The 21,565-nt window shown below is 37.8% G+C and overlaps 1 protein-coding gene across 6 annotated transcripts in view; it reads right to left on the bottom strand.

Annotated features, from left to right (window-relative positions):
• ERC1 (ELKS/RAB6-interacting/CAST family member 1) overlaps positions 1-21,565 on the bottom strand; it is a 256,843-nt gene that overhangs the window by 80,494 nt on the left and 154,784 nt on the right. For all 6 annotated transcript variants that reach the window (XR_013773970.1, XR_013773971.1, XM_079303739.1 and 3 more), the window contains one exon: positions 7,603-7,763. Coding sequence is in view for 4 of the 6 variants with exons in the window: in XM_079303739.1 (XP_079159865.1) it covers positions 7,603-7,763 (161 nt within the window). In the remaining 2 variants the exon portion in view is untranslated. The remainder of the gene's footprint in view (positions 1-7,602; positions 7,764-21,565) is intronic.

Here is a 21,565-nt window from a genome sequence, read left to right on the forward strand (position 1 = left end):
TATCTATTTAGTGCTTGAAGTGGGCTTGAAAAGGGGTTTAGGCAACACCAAATATAACATTGTTCCAAATAATTTTTCAGAATTCCCCATGTTCCTATATGCACTAGCTTCTAGTACAGCAAGACAGTATCCTGCAATCTGCAGAAAACTATTATAGAACTACTGAACTGGGGAGAACTGACCTCACAGCAGAGACAGCATTGTACCTCAAAGAAAGACACTTTGACAGTGCTTAGTATCAGCTTTTAGGATTTCTAAATGAACAGTTCTGGTCAATTCTCATGTTTTTGACCATAGTTACATGGAATCACTTTCACTGCATACAAGGTATCACCAGACAAACCCAAACCAAGAAACCCTGAGTCCTACTGCTATGGAGCTTTCTCCATATTCCACAGACCTGCAGATGATGCTTCTTATTTTGTCCAAAAGAAATCAAAGTATTGTTTGGGAAGGGAAGAACACAAAAAAAACCATCATGAATATTCCCATACAGTTTAAAGACAAAGACTGTATGCACTGCCAACAACTTGACTCAGTTCTCCAATTTTTCTTACTTAATTCCCACTTGCTGTCCTACAGGATTGCAGGGAAGCAATTACTTGCTTCAGAAGCTATTTCTGTAATTAAAGCAAATTGACCTCACTTTTTATTTAAAAAAAAAAAAAAAAGGAATTTCTGTTCCAGTCCAGAAAACAGACTGGAGTTAGACTTTGCCTTACCTACACCCTGCAAAGCTCCACTGTTATTTTAAAGGCAATAAAAGAGTGACTTGCACATGCAGAGTGACCATGTGAGCACATCCACCCTTTGTGAGTTCCCTCCCTGTATTTTGAACTATGTTGATGATGTCGGATGGGATTTACAATTGCTCAAAGCTACTATTGTTCACACTACATTAAATCTACAATACATGCAATGAGATACCATAATATTTTCACTTGGAACTTCTATTAACCCACAACTTGACTGTATTTAATGAAATATGTAGTGCTCACAGAGTTGATTTATATGCATTACTATTTACAGTTCATGTTTATAAAAGAGGAAAAAGCACCCTAAGGAACTCATGGTTCTTTTGACTTCAACAGAAAGTAAAAAGTGCCTGATTTGGTTTAGCTCAGTAACACCCCTGGAAGCCCCAGAATCTTATAGCTGGATTAGGGATGGCGACAGGAATCACTGATGCAGCTGAAACAGCCAGCACAGGAAATCTACTTTTGCTATCAACCCTGAGCCAAAACACTCCTGCATATTCTAGAACAAAAATCACAATTTATGCTTCTTGTATATAGAATTATACACAAGCAATGTCTTGGCACGCAGAAAACTTGGAAATGTATTTTTGTCAAGTGGTGTTCTAGAGCTAAGTGATGTGAAGGATTCACACTTCAAAGGGAAAATTACACAGATTCCCTAGAACAGATAACCTTTTCCCTCTTACAGAACTTTTCAGTATTTAATTATACAAAATAAAGGCATACAGAATTAATTAACAGAAGGCAGTATATTGGTGCCCTCAGAGCTATCTTACAAGCAATCTGTTCTATATGTCTGTCCCTATTCCTCTACCAATTTAACACTCTGTTATCTATAAAAACCCAACATAATTATTTTCTCTTAGATAACATGATCTGCATACAGGTTATGATAAAACCAAATTTTCACCAACACTATGCCCTGTGGCCAGTAAAGAACACGAATTTTTCTTGTGCTGCACCTGTTCCCTAAGACAGGTTGCAATAATGAATAGCAAAACTGAGAAAAAACAAGATGGGTATCCATCCTCTAGAGTCAGGATTCTACAAGCCTAAAAAATCATACATTTTAGTACTCTGTGTATACATATGCCAAGATCTATATTGATGAGATCTTAAAGAGCAATTTCTGTAAGAATGTTACAGTCTCTTAACAGAATATGAAAGCATGACAAAACCCTTACATTTCATTCTCACATGATAGAGGTTTAATTTTCTTTCACCATCTAGAAAACTATGCCACTGAAGGGATCACTCACACCAAACCAGTCCCTGGAAAAATATAACCAGAAAAATAATCTCACACAGAAAGGCATGGGAATAAAAGCATAGTGCAGCTAAATTCTCCACAAGTTAATGACTGAACCTCTTTCCTTTAACTCCTTCCTACAACATCAGTAGTTTTAGAAATTACTGAGTGGAGCAAACTGCTTTAACACCACCTGGTGTAGTTTTCAGCAGTTGGTTTTGCTTCCAGGCCTGTCATGGCTCATTAAGATAGTATAGTACTTTCTGTCTGCAAGATTGTTCTCAGGGACCATAGACTTCAAGCTAAAATGAGATACAGGGACTTTATCACAAGACAAAACAGGACTGTGACATATCACCAAGGTTTTAGTACCTGAAAAGCTACAGAAAGAAAAGATTTTCAAGGTGGGTGAAGAGTAACAACAAACCAGTTAGGAAAGGTAAATATAACTTCCCAATATTTAAAGAAACAGAGTAGACCACAACAATCTAATTCTGTGTGTACTCATATGGAGCATTTTGTCTATACAGGCTTTGCTAAAGGTTCATGTCTTTGCTTTGCAGTTCTATCACTCTATGACACTTTGAAATTCAAGATTCACTTATATGAAACATCTGATTGACCAGTTTAGTACTGCTGCCCAAAAATGGGCTAAAGTCTTCTGCTTGCCTCCACGATTCAGGCCAGCTAGTGTGAGCTGCACTGGAAACAGTGCTGCCAGAACACTCGTGCCTCAGAGTGTTCAGAAGGCTCAAGGACAGCACAGGAAGGATAACAGGACTCGTTCCTTAATTGCCAAGAGAAAAAAAGTGCAAAGGAGATTCTGTTTTCTCTTGAGTTTTCACCCAAATTTAAAAAAATAAAAAATACTAGCAAAATACACCACATTTGCAGGTCTTTGTTTCTTTCAAGATCTTTCAATAAACTTGAGCCTCTAATGACATACAATATATCAGCTTCTCTATTGAATTCTGTACCACTCACTTGGAGATTAACAGCAGTTCCAAGGTCAGTCATGTCAAATTATTTAAACATGAGGTCTACATTGTTTACTAATTAGAAATGGATCATTTTTCATATTTCAGACTACTTCAACTGAGCAGTTACAATTTACTGGGGCGACAATATAAAATTAAAATTAACAGATATGATTAAATATTTATGCTTAAAAAGGACAAAACATAATTGAAAGGACAAAACAATGGGAACAGGACATTAGCATGTTAATTTTCACTGTGTGCCCAGAAAGACATTTTAAAAAGAAAATTCCAAAGCTAATAGAAGGAAAAAGGGACTGACACAGATGCACTTGTTCAGCTTTGCCCCAGACAGTGAATCCTACAGTCACAGAGTGCCCTCTGTGGGACTCCAGCTTATTTAAGTGCACATGAAGCAATCACAGGAGAAGTTTAGGTACCACTGCTGCCATCACAGGATAGTCTGACACACCAAGTGACCCCTGGAGCCTGACAAAGAGCCTGGAAAACCACACCTTGCTGATGTGAGGGTAATGTGCTGCTGCTTTGTGGCACTGACAACCAACACAAAGAGATTTCAAATGGAGACAGCTGCTCATCTGCTCTGTAGGGCTGTTGATAATCCATATGCATAAACCATAACTTCTTTAAAGACCAGGAAACTCCTTAGTTTCCAAGAAGACACGTGCAGATGAGCTGACAAGTTATTGTTGGATGGACATTGATATTTTCTTTTTTTTAGTTCTGTTCACCATGGGTGCACACAACCTGAAGTATTTTTGTTTGGTTAAATTGTTTGCAGGGCTTGAAATTACTTCACACCTCATTTTGGATCAACCGATTTTACTTTTCTGGCAAATGAACTGTGTCAATTAATCAGTTTATTTTGGATTACTTTCAACTTCAGCTTCACACTCATACCTCCAGACAATGCTGCTTTATTGCTGAGAAGATGAACTTTTCAGAAGATAAAAAAGCTCAGCTTCCACTGACTTAATTTACAGTTCTCAGTGTTCATGTGCACGCCTTTGTATTTTTCATCTGAGAGCCAGAAAATGAAGATGTGGATTTCTCCATCTATCAAATATTTTTAAGTCATATCATGCAGGAAAACTGTAGCAGAGATATGGGTGAACAGCCTTCCTGCCCAGGCTGGCATCTCATTTTTATGAGCAGCCCTCCTGTAGCTCTCAGCAGGCCTTTTAGCTCTGAGATGAAGAAAGGAAGGCATACAGTAAACAGCCTCATTAAGCTACAGGCCTGGCTCATTTCTGATCACCACCTCCACTCCATACCAAAGAAACACTATCTGTGGGATGAATTCATGTCATTAGAAACTACTGTAAAAAATACTCAAAAGACTACTAGTGTACAGTCAGACAAGAAATCAAAAGATGTCTTCTGACAGCTTGATTTTCAAACATAAATTATTTTCTGTGATACCAATAAATTCATCCGCAATATCCTTGATTACTTTTCAAGAAATAAGAGGATAGTAAATTATTCTCAGACATCTACTAATCCTTCTGTTGTGAGCCAGCAGGATGAAAGATTCAACTCTGAAGTGCCAACTCCATTATGTAAGTCTGCATACCTTGAATTATAGGGCTAGCAGCAATTGCAATTAGCAGGAGAAGGCATAATTCAGGAAAGGGCTGTTGGATAGTTTTCCAGGTCTGAAAAAACAGCTTGAGAAATGCCCCAACTGGGACTTCTCAATCCTGAAGCACATGACTAGGAAGACCCTTCTGGTGCTTCTGACCATAACAAAAGGTCTGTCTATTAAAAAAAACATGCAGACACAGTGTCTGTTCCCCTTCCCTCTAAGTGCAGCGTCCACTGCTACAGATTTGGCAATTGCATGAGCTCAGCCTCAGATTAGACTGTTTGTGCTTGGTTATTTTCACACACTGCCAAAATTTGCTGACAACACCAGGGGAAAAAAAAAAGGAAAGTAAAACTGGCGATTTTCAACAGTTTATAACTCAGCTCAGCCTAAGCAGGTTTTTATGGGACAAAGAACAGAGATTTCTCTGTAGACAGCACTTTATTCCTGCCTAATTTAAAAGATTTGCTGTGAATGATGGAAACACTAGAACTTCTTAAAGAAAACATAACAAAACAAAAATCCTAGCAGTTCACTAGTATTTCTCTACAGTAGATCAGGTTTGGTGATATAAATAGAGACCATTATCTGCCCCTCTCATAATTATTCGCAATAAAGTTTTTTTAAAGAAAATGAAAATATTAAACTTAAAGGAAGAGGGCTTCAAAATACATAGTGTTTCTTTAAGGAGTGAAATTTCTTGCTTGGAATAATTCACACTTAAGCTATTCTAGTGCCACACAATTCCCTAAGGTGTGTGAAATGATCTTCTCAGGGTTACAGAGTTAGTAATAAACACAAATTCTACTCTAAGAAACAGTATTTTAAGTATGTATTTTTGCTAGCATTATATCTAACAACTTCCTACTAAAACCCAGAGGTAACTTTCTGGAGTGCCCTTATTGCTTTAACACTTTCTTTCACCCCATATCTAGAATCTCCTAAAGCTGCATTTCCTATGCTATTTTTCTTGTCTGCTCCCCAGCCCCACTGACTGACTGCAGGGCCTGGGTTGTTAAATCTTCACCTCTATCAAATCTCAAATTTAATCAGTGCTGTTTTTGAGCACCTCAAATTCTTCTCACTGAAGCATGCCCTAAAACTTAGGAAACAATATCACTTCATCCCTTTGAACACTATCTGTACAACAGCCATTTTTCTCCATAAGAACTCCAGAAACAGCTAATTGCTCCACCAAACTGACCACTCATTCAACTACTGTTATTTTTCAGTTGAAATTGCAGTAAATACTTTAACAACATGAGAAACTTTTTGCAAAACTAGAAAACAAATGACTGCTTTTCATAAAAGACACAGGCTGGGAAAGCAGGGCAACAAAGAATATACTGGAGTTTCTGTATATAAAATATTTAATTGACTGGAAGTCCTCAATAGAGAATTGTTTGCAAGAGAGCCTCATGGTGAGGGTGAATTTCTGAAGTTTGGATGCCTTTGGCAGCTTTAGAGAACTTTAAGACAGACCAGCTATGACTAAAACACACTCAGCTAGTTAACTATACAAATGTAATGCTTTTTCCATCTTTCTCTCCATGTGCTGACAGCATTACCATTCTCTCCAGTGTTCTTCTTCCTTCTGAGGTACAATGGATCTACCAGTTCATGCAGTCCCTGATACCACATTTCAGTACAAAAACTTTCCAACAATAACTTACACAGCTAAGAGAGGTCATCATTTAGAAGTGAGTAGTTATATTAAAGGATCTACACAATTCCAAATACATTTCAGGACACTGCGTGTAGATTTTAATGAGAAGGTTTGGCAGAGCAGTTTGGCAGAAGAAAGTACTGTCAAGTGATTGGATATGGGATACATCTCCAGTTGCTTTGGATTCCCACATCACCTAAAGAGCTATTCTTCCCATCCCCCAATACAGCAACTCTCAAGGCAGTCAAATTTATAGCTCAATAAATTTTTTTATTAAAAATAAAAAGTGTGGCTTTTAAGTACTGAAGTCTTCCAACATCCTTATGCCAGGTCTAGCTCAAACTGTTGAAGCTGAATATGAAGCTGGGGAGGCTTGGCCCACTTTACACAGCACATCTAAGTTAAAGTTTCAAGATCTAAGCCACCTCTTTCCATTTTGTAACAGCTGTTTTTCTATCCTTTCATTAAAAAAAAAAAAAAAAAAAAAAGGAAAGGAAAGAGACCAGTGTAGAATAGTTAAATAAATAAATAATGGCTCACAAAACCACAGTGGAGGAACCACTGCTAGTCTTGCCAATAAAAATGTTCCTTCTCTTCAGGGCTGGCTAAACAACTGAAAGTGTTTCTAATGAACTGCTGGCAGCACTATCCATCATTGCAGTAAATGGACTCATGTCTCCCTAAACTAAGGATAACTATTTATCTGTAATGCACAGTCAGAAATTAGGAAGTATTTAAGCCTGAGAAATCTAATCCCTCTCTTCTCCCTACCTCTTCAAAGCTTGGCTTTATCCAGGCTTCCTTATATAAGGAAGATTAGAAAAGTTTGACTGATGGAGAACTTCAAACTTCTCCAGTGCTAATGAATCATCAGCATGAGTTTGAAAAATAATGGAGCAGACCAGACATCTGCAGTCTGATTTTAACATTACAAACACCTGATATTCCGTTCATCTTCTCCCTCTTTTTTTGGTCATTTGCTACACTGCCTTGCACCTTACCTTGAAGTAGTCCTAGGCTGCTCAAAGCAAGATGGCACATTTGTTAGACATAGAATAACTAAGTCCCAATAGATGTTTAGGATCTTGGAAGATGCTATTGTGCAAATAATAGAAATCTACTGTAAACAATCAAAAGGAAGAAATGTTTTTCATCTCTAGAGGAAGTGTAAAGTGATGTCAGTAATCCCTGGCCAGAAGTCACCTCTGAAGGCTTGGCTGATTAGAGATAGCTGATATTTGCAGAGACATATCCATGCAAGGGCTGTCTTCAGAACAACAAGGATCAGAAAGGAATGCAGAGACATCAATAAAACACGCCTACAAATAATAAAAGAAAACACTAACTTCATTTCCAGGACCTCCTCCAAATGTTTCCTTCTTTCAGCTCGTAGGTTGGTCAAATGGGTTTCCTTCTCAGCCAAAGACTGCTGTGTAGAGGACAACTTTGCTTTCATTGACTCCAGCTCCTGTTTGACCTTCTCCATAGCCATCATCAGCTCTTCTACCTAAAACATTATTGGAGAAGACAGGAGGAGAGAAAAATTATGCAGTGAGATGAGGTGGAACTTACTGAATGTGACAACTAAATTGGAACACAAAGGTTACCAGGGCATGGGTGCTACCCAGCACTTGTGCAGGCTGGAGGCACCATCCAGTGCTGTGGGCAGATGTCTACACTTCATCAAAGCAGCACTACAGCTTGGGAATTAACTTATTTGGTCACTGCAACATAACCATTACAATACAAACCTTCAGCTCTTCTGTATTTCTGTACCACAGGGATAAGAGGATGGCCTGCATATGTTAACACTTGCCCACAAAAATGCAAGATATTAAATGAAACACACTGATAATACACCAAAAGGATAAAAAATGTTCATTGTAAATTATGCCTGAAGACAAACTACATGTGCACTTTAAGAACAAAGGTAACATTTCTAAAGCAGGGAGAGGAATGGGTTCCTGTGAAGATGTGAGGATATTCTCCTGAAAATACCATTTGAACAATGCTTTTAGGCACATGTTGGGATTTAGCAACACAAGACATTGAAAGAGTTGCAGCAGAACAATGCTCTTATCTTCAGCAAACTGAAAAGATTCAGAATCAACATGATTATAAATTCTGCCAAATATTTTACACAAATGAAGAGTCATTTTATTTTGCACTCAGAAAAAGTTCTGTCTCAGGTAAAATTAATGAATTAATTTATTAAACAAATTAATATGCAAAATCACAATACATGCTTAAATCTAGCTACATATAGGATTCAAAAAACCTCTGGATGTGCTTTAGTAATTTTATAATACAGCTCAATGGCAAACATTACTTCCAGTGATTTCTGATATGAGAAATCCATGTAGGTTTTCTCTTTCCATCGCAACCAAGTGTTGATAAATAATTCTATAATGTGCTTTTGAAGGGAGAAACTCATATGCTACTGCTGCACAAAATCAAATATTTGTATAAATTTAGTATGCAAACACAGCACTACATTGCCTTTATATCCCTCCATAACATTCAACTTTTGATGCATCCTGGACGTGAATTATTGAATTTACAACAAGCTCATTTTCTACTTACAAGTTTTTACAAGGAGAGCTGAGCATGTCATTTACTATACAGGTGGTGTAGGAGGGAACTTGTAACATGCTTTAATAAATCCTGTACTCGTATTTGCAGAGCTAATGACTCAGGACAAACATGAATAATAAAAGTGTTTTCATCCTCAATCAGTGACAGAGCAAGAAACATTGTAATTGAGAATTAGATTTATAAAAATCTAGCCTAGACATGGTGCAGTGTTTACTGCAGAAAGCTTTTCTACTTCCCTTCAAATGCAGCTGCCAAAAGGTTGTATTCTTATACTTAGCAAACTAATATTCAATTATCATAAACTATTCAAATGCACAGCCAAGAATTAATCTAGTAATCAACAGACCAAAGGAGAACCTCAGTGACAATCAGTCCAAACTGGCAAGCATGGATATAATAACCAAACTTTCCCTGTTTTGTTAGTGTTTAGTGTGCAAAACAAGGTCAGAAAATCTGCAAATTTTTAAAACTAAGAGAAAATTCAACAAAATGAAACAGAGAAAATATATCAGGAAAGAAGAACTGCAGAAATTATGAACAGCAAAAATACTACTAGGATGGAAACTGATTCTTAGAAAAATTGTGAGGTAATGAAGGAGCACTTGTGCATCAGCTGTTAGGATATCAGTTTCTGCTTCCTGTGTGTGGATCAGAAATACCTACAAAGACATTTCCCTTAAAACTGAAAAGAGGCTTGCCAACTATAAACCCTGGGCTTGAACAGAAAACCACCTCGAATCAACAAGCCCCCAGCCAACTGCAACAGTCAAAGGGGCCTGTGTCAATCTGTCAGCTGCCAAGATAAAACAATCTCTGAAGTGACATCTTCTCCATAATCAGGTCTGAAATATTTCTGACAGGCTTCCTCCCACTGCCAGCCACCAAGGTCTGTGATGCTAACACTGAAGGACTGCTTGGCCTGATGTACATCTGTAGTGTGACAACTCTGAGCTGTTTGGAAGACATGAGTAGACTGGAGCCTGATATCTGGGACAAGGCTCCTAGGGAGAGGTGGCAAGGGCTAACTGCAGGGTATCTCCTAGTAGTGCTTGCTGCAGGTACTTTATCTTCTTCTCATTGCTCTGTTTCATAACTTCTAATTTTTAGTTTATAGTCTGTACTTTTGTAGGCCAACAGAAAATTGATCTAATCATGTATTAGGAATGGCTGGAATTTAAGTAGCTTTTAAACTGTGCCAACAACTTGGTTTACAGAACTGTCATTACCTCTCCAGCAAGGACCAATTGTCATGCAGTTTACTAAAGACAAAATTCACCAAAATAGTGATGATTGTATGCACAGCAAACACCTCATTGTTCAGATTCATCTATTTCAAGAAAACTTGTACAAAACAAAACATTTCATTTGGCAGCTTCTGAATCTTAGTGCAGACCTGTCCCTGTAAGCAGTCCAGTGAGAAATAACAGAGGAAGATTCACTGGAAGCAAACTACTTGCAATGCACATCTAATATAACCTATACAAAAAAACTTCACATCTACCCTTGAAATTTTGTCCCCTGAGAGCAGCTAATTATATAATAAAGAAAAAATATTTGCCAAAACCAGAGCTCTTGGCACGCTGAGACATTTTTAGAGACGTGCTGTTGACATTTTCAATTTAGCTGTGGGCAAGCTTATGCCCTGTCACTTGTAGCTCGAAAGTCTCCACCCATTTAGGAAGAGGCAAAGAGTGAACTCTTGCTACTGTTTTCTCTTTGCTCAAGTGACAGTGTATAAAGAAAAGTGCATCTTTGACTGTCTGGGACTTAGCCATGATTCAGTTCTCTGCAGACAGGCCAGAAAGGTCTTCATGTATTTTGAGCAGAGAACTTAAAGTGAAATTTATTTATTCATTGTCTTCAGGCCTTAAGTGACCTGACTGGATGACAGCTTATCTTTAAGGAAGAACATCAAGCTGAAATAAGTTTCCATTAGAGGAGAGATTTCCTGAGAGACTGAACAAACTATGTGAAAGAAGGCAAAGAATGTCAATTAGATCAGGATGGGATTCACAGCAGCAGAAAAAGTAAATGTCAAGATAGGACAAATACTTTGCATGGTATTACATCTCCTTCCTTAGGAAAAATGAAAGCAAGGTGGAGAGAAAGAGCAGTGCAATAGGAGAAGTTTATCACATCAGTGACAGCCTGTAAATAAATGATTTAGTAACAAAAAAAAACCGAATCTCTTTACAGGAGCCTATCTGCCATCTTAACCTCCCTGCTCCTGCAAATCAAAACCCAGGCTTTTGGACAGACATGGAGATACCACATTATCTCCAAATATGTAGTGGTTCCAGTAAACCTTTCTGGTCACTGGGTAATGTGAAGCCAGGCACTTGGCAAAGAGCTTGGTCAAGTTCCCCAAAAGTCAGTAAAAAGACAGCAAAACTGAGAAAGGGACTGTATGTACAAAGTATTACTGAGGCTGGAAATCCCACCAACCTCTGTACCAGCTCTTGGAATGATTTCTGGTGATCAGGATAGGAAAGCTCCAGTTCCCTCACCTGTAACATGAGAACTAATGCATGCTATGAATTCCTGAGACACGACTGACATTTCAGGCCAGGAGGAATTCTTTATCAATTGATGTGATTGTAAGTGTTTGCCTGTTAACATCAGAGCCCAAAGACTCCAACAGACAGATGGCTCACTAATGGAACCTCAGCATCCCCAAACACTTCAGATTGTTTACATTACAATGTAGTGGCAGTTACCTTCTTTTCTTCACATCGTGAGCTCTCCTGAGTGATAAAGCATCACCTGAACACAACTTTTCTACTGAACAGAAAACTGGAAAAGGCTCCTATAGCCCTTTTCAGAAGATAGTTCTACAGCTTAATTTTCTGCTTGTACTTTGTCAAAGAATCAGAGCAATTCTGGGTCATGATCCAAGCCACAAATGCATTGTGAATGCTGGTAACATTATGTAATTCACTACATGGGACTGTGCAGCTCTAAAGAGGCAATGACAGAGCCAACAGCATGGAGGAAAAAAGAGCACAATGCCATACACTTGAAAAAACACTTGCAGGGGCAAAGGCTGTATTCTGAAGTAGTGACCCATGGAATCCATGCTTACAGGATATGTGCATACCAAGAATGAGGAAAAGGCCAAAGAATGCCCTGCACAGACACCACAAAGGAAAATGTTCTAGTCTCAAGTGATAGGATATGAATGCATCTAAATTCACATGCATATGACTGCCATTAAAGATAGCAAATCAGTGGTACACGATATAAAAAATCCTTTATGTTAGGTAAGGCTTTTTCTCACCTGTAGATTATCAATTTTTACAGAAGAGACTAAGTATCTTATTTTATTTTTAATCTTTTCATGGAATGGTTTGGGTTGGAAGGGACCTTTAAGCACCCTTTAAGCCAACCCTCCTGCCATGCCCCCTTCACTAGATTAGGCCCCTCAAATCCCTGTCCAATCCAGCCCTGAACACTTCCAGTGATGGGATATCCACTTCTCAGGGCAATCTGTTCCAGGGTCTCACTGTGCTTCCCTATATACAGTCCAAATATCTTCTCTTTCAGTTTAAAACAACTGGCCCTTGTCCTGTGACTAGAGACCCTGGGGAAGAGTCTCTCTCTCGCTCTCTTTCAAGGTCCCCTTTTTGTACTTCAAGGTTGCAGTGAAACCTCTCCAGACTGAACAATCAAATTCCCAGGGTTTCCTCCCAGGAGAGGCTCCAGCCCTCTGATCATGTTGGTCCCCTCTGGACCTGCCCCAGCAGGTCCATGTCCTTCCTTGTGCTGGGGGCCCAGAGCTGGTGGGGTCTCTCCAGAGCTGAAGAGGGGCAGAATCCCCTCCCTCAGCCTTGCCAGTCTGTAATTAAATTCTCAAAGGGCACAACAAGGCACCTGACTGTTACAACAAGATCCCTATTCCTAAGCTGGAGATACAGTATTTTAAGGCAAACGTAGGAAACACAGTTTAATATTTAATTACATACCTGGAACAGAGTTATTTTTATGCTTCTGATTGAAGGAAAGAAATTCCATTTCAGTCAGTACACATACAGATACAGCAGGCTATGGGATAGCTGTTTATATTCATTATTGTGTCTCAAAAGTTCCAGGCAGAATACAAAATGCTGAAATTTCAGAGAACACAGGTACAAATAGCAAACAAGTAATTTTCCCTGCCCTGTGTATAAATTAATCACTAGAAATCTTTTCAAAACCAGCTCAGCAGGCCAACAAGTATATTTAAAATTATTTATTTTCTAAACATAGACCTGTTTTGTATAAACAAGAAATTAGCATTGGACGACAAAATGTAGTAAGAATCTGTACTTTCACACAAAATTAATTAGGCAAGCAAAGCATCTTGCAGTTAAAAGCCAGTAGTAAAAATATCAGAAGGGCTGAAAAAATAATTTACATATCTCAAAGTGTCACTCTCAGATGACAGTCTCCTATTTATCTACAGTTCTTGAGTTTTTAAAGTATTTTTTATCTCGCCATGTATATTGCTGAAATGATACAGAGACTTCAAATTTCTGCATTATCTTTTACTTGGTAGAACTGATTAGACTGCAGAGAAGGAAAAGAAATAGACATGAAAAGCAAGAAAGAAAGGCAAAGACAAGAGATCTGGCTCCGTGTAAACTTGTTTGGATCTCAGAAAAATTTCCTAGAACAGATGTTAAGACATGGAAAAAGCACAGGCCAGACTGGGGACTTAGGCATGTAATTTAACTGCCTCCAGTAACATATTACAGGGAGAAAGCACTGAGTCTAACATAACATGGACTGCCAGCAGGACCAGATGGTTTGCTTAAATCACAAGCTAATAAACCTTTACACAAAATAAGAGGGAAATGAATTATGGTTTCATCATAGCCCCATTTTTGTTAAAGCCATAGGGTGGCTTTAAGGTACTCTTAAAGACTATATCCAAGACACTTAACTAAATTCTTGGCTATTCTGAATTAAGGGAACAAACTTCAAATTCCTATAGATACTAGAAAACTGCTAGGCATAGCTATTTTAGAGCTAAAAATATCAGGTGAAAGGGAGAAAAATCAGTAAACAATAACAAGAAAAATCTTCCTGTCCCTCAGTAAAATTATACTGTGAAGTCTGATTTGTAAGGTAAGGACAGCCCTCCACCAGAGAACAGCTGAAAGCTCTGCCCCACTGACAGCAAAGGGGTGGAAAGCAGGATGGCTCTGTCCCACCACAGGCTGGAGCTCTGGCTTCAATTCAAACCTCTCTTATCCAGCACCAGTGCACAGGATGCAGTAATTAAGATGTTTCTATACACCACTTCTACCTGCATCTCAAAGGGGATGCCAGACTTGCAGCCCTTTGCCAAAGTCAGCTGTGTACAGCATTAGAGGACTGTGGCACACTGCACATGGAGAAGGAGTTCTCCTTGCAGTAAAGAGGGGAGTTAGTGCTGAAGCTGTGAAAATGGCTGGTGGATTATCTGTTCTCCAGAGAAAAGGGAGGGTCCTTTAAACATCTGTAATACACAGCAGTAATTTCAGGGATGAACTCTGTCTTTCTTTACATTACTGTGTGGCTTGCTTAAGTCTTTGTGCTTTTGTTTTTTAGGTTGTTTAGATTTTGTATATTCAGCATCCCTGATAAAACACAGAGAGTCTTGGTGTCTTAACAGAACTGGTGCCACTATTCTGTTCTTACCTTATTAAATGGGAAAAAGGAGATGAGCAAGATAAATAGAACAAAAGCCTATGGTCTGAAAACCTACAGGATACTGCAGATGAATGCAATTTTTCTTATCACTGTGAAACTGAGATATTTAGACAGCTGATGTCTCTTATTTCCATGAGCTGGTCTCCAAACAAAAACTTCATTATAAAAAGAGCATCTGATAATAAAAAGAATTAATGCTCTGTATTGCTCCTTGCTGTCTCCAGCCTGGCTCTTAGGCAAGGAAGAGCACTAATGAGATTGACCAGACATCTAACATTACCATGTTCCTCCTGCAGAAGCCACACAAATATCAACAAAGATATCTCTGTCAAGGGGTTTCTTACTTGAGTATTCATCAAGTGCTTTTTGCTCATACTCTGAGAGTGCTGAGTTTTTGTATGAAGAAAGGAATCAGGATCCACAGATGCTTGGAAAAGAGAAAATTCCTAAGCCTTCAGGACTCCATAAGTCACAGCTGTGTCCTGTAGGGATGTTTGGAGGTGGCTTTGACAGTTGTACCTCCTAAATGTGGGCTATAACCTACATAAATAAGCAACAGGCTACTGCTGGGACAACAGCACTTGAGAAGGAAACAATAATTGCCTCTGCTCAACACAAACAAAATAGTTGAGTTAGCCCTTGAAAAAAAGTCAGTGAAAACTGAATTCTGATTTCTATTGAGGAAAAGAAATCTGTTTCAGCCACTGGTATCTGAAGACTGAAACAAGTTAAAATTCTATTTCCACATTTTCCTAAAATGAAACCATTATCCAGTGAAACATTTTCATGTTTTTTAATCCACATAACCATACCAAAGGAAGCTGTCCTGTCTTACTTCACATGGATCTACAGTCTCAGGAGACTGCCTTGTGTTTATCTTCCATGGTTAGCAATTCCTAACCCTTGGGAATAGAGCCAGCAATCACTAGGAATAGCAATCCAACTTGAAAAAACCTGGATTTTTATCATCTTTTAAAATCTCTACAGAGGCAGAGACACTAGAATGCAGCACATGAAGCACATCCTGTGCAGCACTGCATACACTTATTTGGCACCATTTATCACATCCAAACAAAGTTCTCTAGATCTATGGTTAATTCATGATACTCCAGCCACAACTCTAAACATGGGCAACAAAAAATAAATTGCCCTTTCTTAGGTTACATCTACTGCTGCTAAGGTAGAAGTGAGACTAATTGCCCAAGGATATCAGCAGGTTTCTTTAAACAGTTTTCTGCAGACCATGCTGATTTCCATTTTGGTGCATTTTAGACAGTTTCAGGTTAACTAGGATATGTCACTATGGCAGACAGTTTAGACCTAACTGAATAATATTCAAAGTAAATATTTAATGCTGTGTTACACAGCACAGCAAAGACTGTCAATTTATAGAGCACAGATTGATTTTCCAAAGAGAAAAATTCTGGGATGATGTATTAACTCACTACAAGCAGTGAAAAACGTTATGCTGATTCCATATACAACTTTAACACTCTTTTCCCAAAAGACATTAAGGATCATGAACATAAATAAATGAAAGCACATGCAGTGCCATGTGAAGGTTGAACATGTGGCAAACTGAAGAGGCACAGTCTCATTGGCAAACTCAGAAAAGTTTCCACCTCTACAAACTCGTGGAAGCAGATCTTCAGCATTTTAGTTAACAGAAAGCAAATAGCAGAACCTAACTACAATAAATAAAAAGAGCTTTCACTATTTAGAGGCAACTGAATTCAGACTGAAATTCAGTGAAGTGTTTGAAGGAATACAATGGTAAACAGCAGTACAGGAAAGTCTGGAAACTTGTGTGTGAGTAGGAACTATTTCAAATAAAGAGGTATTTTAATTTGATGAGCTTCAAGCTTGTCACTCTTTTGTGTTTTTCTACATAGGAGAATGCTATGGAAAGGAAAACAATTTATTTGCTTGCACTTCATAGACTGGGGGGGGGAAATCAATTATATCAAAACAGAACATGTATTTTTCAATTTATGAATCTAATATTGAAGTCTAAGGAGCTTTTCTAATGCTTTAATCTACATGCTATTGTATCACACATTTAAGATCACAAAGAAGGCAACTGGAAAAGAAATTTAAAATGAAAAAAGCACAGGACTAGCTTAAACAAATATTAACACAAGAGTTTGCATGGGTCCTCACAATTCCAAGGAAGCAATAATGTAACCAAGTCTGCAAGAATTTGATTTTCTCTTGAGCCACAACAAATAAAATGCTGTCTAGAAGTAGGTGCTTAAGAAAATAATGTAACAGGCAGAGAGAAGCCAAGATAGAATTTTGTCTGGAATACCTGACTTAGTAAAAGGCATAAAGTGAAATCAGTATTTCTCTATTAAACAATAAAAAGGGATAAAAATACAGACAAAATGATCTTAAAATCAGCACTTGCACCAAATTTATATATAACAGTTTCCATCAGTATTTCTCATTTCATTAAATGAAAAGGTGAGTTATATGGAGAAATGCTCAGTGTATATTTTGCACAGAGGCTTTCAGTATCCCCAATTCTCCTGAAGTCATCAAATATTGACTATTTTGCAACCTTAAATGAGAGCAACAAATTAAACAAAAACAAAGTCCTAATCTCTGGAGGAATTTAAAAGACAGGTAGATGTGGTGCTTAGGGACATGGTTTAGTGGTGGGCTTGGCAGTGTCAGGTTGGAGTCTATGATCTTGGAGGTCTTTTCCAAACTAAACAGTTCCATGATTCTAAGAGATTTAGAAGGTTTTTTTGTCTATAGTGTTAGAAAAAGATCTCTGCCTCAAAGTCATTAGGCATGATTTTCTATTCATCATTTCTTTCTCTATTCATTCTTCCCATCTGGAGGGCAAAAAAACCTTCCACCCTCCAAAAAAAAGCCCAGCTGAGAAAAAAAGACAGAAAAAAATTCCACTCTTCCACCTCTTTAAATGTACATTACTGAATGCAGAGGGAATTACATACCAAATCACCTCTCCCTTGCAGGGAGTGTGACTCAGTACAAATTGGAATATTTTTAAAGGAAAAGGTTATGCAATCCATTTAAATATCTGGGGAAAAGAAGTAACATTAGGGAGATCCAGTGCTCCTAAAAACTACCCAAACATAATCACTGGCAGGGACACAATGCACAGTGAACTTCAGTTACTCAAAATGTTTTCTCTAACCAAAGCAGAACAATCAGACAAAAGGATAAAGTAAATCTCTTGGAAAACAATGGTAAGATTATACTTTGACACTGACTTAAAAAGGTTTTAAATTTTTTTATCAGTAACACAAATGAAAATATAAATTTTTAGCACAGATTTTTACTTAGTATGAACTAAGTACTCAAATTACTTTGCACATGTACATATATACACACACTCAAGAGCCAAAATGATTTTGGCAGACTTTTACAGAAAAGAGCTTTTCAGAAGATATTCAAGAGAAGTTCAGCCAAAGAAATGTAAACTTGCTAGGAAAAAAATCTTAGAAAAAATCTCCAGCACCTTCACTCCCAAGCCATACCTTGGATTACTGCCTTGATTTCCAATCACTTAGTCCATCAAATTTCTCATTAGGAAATACAGAAGAAGAGACAAAAACATTCATTAAAAGCAAACTGCTTGTTTACATGCAGCATGTATTACAGAGCAGTCAGAACTCTGATATTTCTGTGGTGCTCAGAAATCATCCACAGGTAAGTGGTTCCTGTAAAATTCCACTTTATATTTTTCATTTACAGAGATTGCAGGAAGCAACTTACTGTGTCTGAAATTGTGCTGTGAAATAATTCCAATTATTTCTCAACATATGTGACAAAATATTTCAGATCTATTTCAGTAACAGAATGCTCAGCAAAAAAGATAGGTATTTTAATTTATTTTGCATTTTTAGAAGGTACTTGATAGGATAGCATCCAATATATGATAAATCTGTTGTAAATGTAGTTTCTATTCTATTCTTACAATGAATTGTAGTCTAAATAGTATTTGCTAGAAAGTTAAAATCAGAATGGTGTTCTGATGGCAGTGCAAATAATGGTTTCCATTCAAAACTTGGTGAGAAGGCTGTACATTCAAACCCTTGCAGATCTCATATTTACAGTAGGGAAACAAGAGAGAACTGTGAGGGAGGTTCTGGTTGAGTTATTAACCTATTTAATCTTTATTTTTCCTTAACAAACAGATACCAATTTTGAAGTAGGGATATGTGACAGAGAATTTCAGGAGTCTTATATCATCATATTTTACATGTAATGTATACCTGAAATCATATTAATCCTGCTGAAATAATTTATAGAGACAGCAGGAGAAAGGAATGAGCATAAGAAAATACATTTAAACAATACATTACTTTTACAATGTTAAGTCTTTTATTTTCTCTCTAAAAAGGGAAAGCATAAAAATCTGTAGTGTGTAAGATAAAAAGAAACAGTGTATGAGCACAGATACAGCTATTTAAAGATTGACATACTTAACTTCATTTAAAATGTCCCACCAAGAACCATAACTTCAAAACACGTTGATGGAAGGTGTCAAGGTCAGACTGCCAAGTTAAAAATTTCAGTTTCAGTAGCTACTTAAGGAAGGAAGAAATTTTAGGGTAATGTCCATTATTTTATGTGTTTATTTGCCATTACATTTTAATGTAATGGTTAAGGAGTTAAATGTTAGCTGATACTATACAGAGAGTGCATTTAAGCAGGAGTTGATATTGATGAGAGAAGAGAGCTGCACAATAATCAGCAGGAATGTTATTTAAATTTTTAACATCTTCTGCTTTTCAAATTTGAAAGAAATAAAATAAGATAGAGAAATGTATGTTGTGGTCAGGCAATGCACCATCTCACTCAAAGAAACAGGAGCCAATTTTAAAGGCTGTAATAAGTTCCCGGTAAGAATATTTTCAGTAATAATACTAAGCAACTCCTGCCCCCCTTCCTCACATGTCCCTCAAGTTCTGCATGGGGATTCATGAACCAGGACAGTAAAGTGCTTCACATGAAAAAAATCCCTTCAAAAAAATAGACAGTTATTACCATGAATTAGGCAATTGCTCCATTTCACAGCAAAGCCCCAGAACGACCTTGGTGGGGAAACAGCAGGGATGTGCACTCAAGCATGGGGAAGAAAGTGAGTAATGAAAAAGAGAGCATGAAGTATCTTAGGTCAGAAAACATTTGTGAACTATGCCCTCCAATAAGGAAGGCTAAAAATGCCAGTAATCCTACTACTGTGCTCCTTGAGACAAGAACCTGTCACTATATTGTTTGACACTGAGTCAGAGAACTTGTTTCACAAAAAGGGTCCCACTCTTCCATGAAGATGAAAGCATGTTTCCAGCACTGGCCTGGGAATGGTGCTGATTAGGACTCAATCCATAGAAAGGACAACTTCCTGCTGCAGGAGAGGGGATGGCAAAATGCCCCAGGACAGTGAAAGGGTCCATGAACAAGATAGGGCATCTGTCAAAGAAAACCTCAACAGTGTTTCTTAGAGAGCAAAACTACTGCTGCATTTCCAAGAAGGGAAAAACTTCCATGTAATTCTTTTTTTCCCCCAGAGGACCATAATGTTAGCTTTTCTAAAATAAACTCAGATTTGATTCACACAGAAATAGTGCCTGAATGTACACTTACCATCTCTAATAAAAAATCCTTTATGATAGAAGTGTTTATCTGAGAAATCCTACCTTCAGCCTTATGGGAATACTTGGGAAGAAGTCTGCATACACCTTCTGACCATCCCCAGAGGGCTGAACTAGTGGGGCCCAGCCACATACCACATACCACATATCCCCACAGCTGTGAGGAATTCACAAGGCTGTTTAAATAAAGGATCCAGCAGGTGCACCATCAAAACCAGATGACTCCTATTAGAAAAAAAGGCTTGAAGAACTTTCAATCCTTCCCATCCCTGCAGGACTGCCTCATCTGCTTTCTGTATGGCAGAGTTTCTGCTATACAGATCAGAAGGGATAATAAAACTATGCCAAATTCAATGGGGGCACTGCTCCCAGCAGGAAATGCCTGATTTTATTCTTGTGAAAGATAAAAGAAAGAACAGGTCTAAAATCCTGAAATAAACAGAAAGCTTTGGTCAGCAGGAGACATCTTGCATACACAGATTGTATATTAACACAGTTAACCCACTGTCACAGCTGATACACACTGACAGGATATTTTCAAACACTGGATTATAAAGAGCAAGATTTTAATCTATAATGGATATACAAAAATCATGAAATCCAAGGGAGCTTTGTGGACACTGTAATTCAAATTTGAAGCCTATAAAATAGCACAACACATCATGAGATGATAGAGGGTGGGATTACACAACACAAGACTACAGAAAAGCACACTAAATATTAAATACTGGGGCAGAGGCACACACAAATGAGATGTCCTCATACCTTGAACCACCTAAAGCCAAAATGGTTGACCTCATGCACTGATTCATTAAAAAGCTTCAGACAGGCAGTGAAGTGGCAGAATGGTAGAAAAGGAGATAAACAAGAGAGGAAAGAAAAAGCATGCAATTAAAAGCAAATTACAATCAGTTTGAACAACATCAGCATTTTAGAAATCACACACATCACTCACACTTGGTCTAAGAACATTCATAACTTGTTACATGGTTTGTGAAAGTTAATGGATTTGCATTGATAGTATATGGAACATGAAGTCTTGCATTTTAAAACTCTGTAATATTACCTGTGTTTGTCTTTCAAAATTCTACAGAGAACTTCCACAGGACATAATTAAACAAAGAGGACGTTCTTTAAAAGTAATTGAAGGAATATTTGAAAAACATTTGAAGGGAAGTCTCTGCACCTTGGAAAAACAGCTACTTTAACTGATACCAGAACAAATCCTATTGGACAAAGTGGGGCACAACAGGTCTCCCAGTGCTGACTAGAACAAGACTCTGCAGATCCTTGGCTGTTTTGCTGATTTGTTGCTCACATTTTAAAAACCATAACTGCTCTGAGGTGGCAGTTTAGATGTGTTGCAGTAAGCCACTGCTGTCATAGATGTCAACTTTTTCTTCTTCCAATA

Source organism: Erithacus rubecula, assembly GCF_903797595.1.
Source record: "Erithacus rubecula genome assembly, chromosome: 4".
NCBI lineage: Eukaryota > Metazoa > Chordata > Aves > Passeriformes > Muscicapidae > Erithacus > Erithacus rubecula.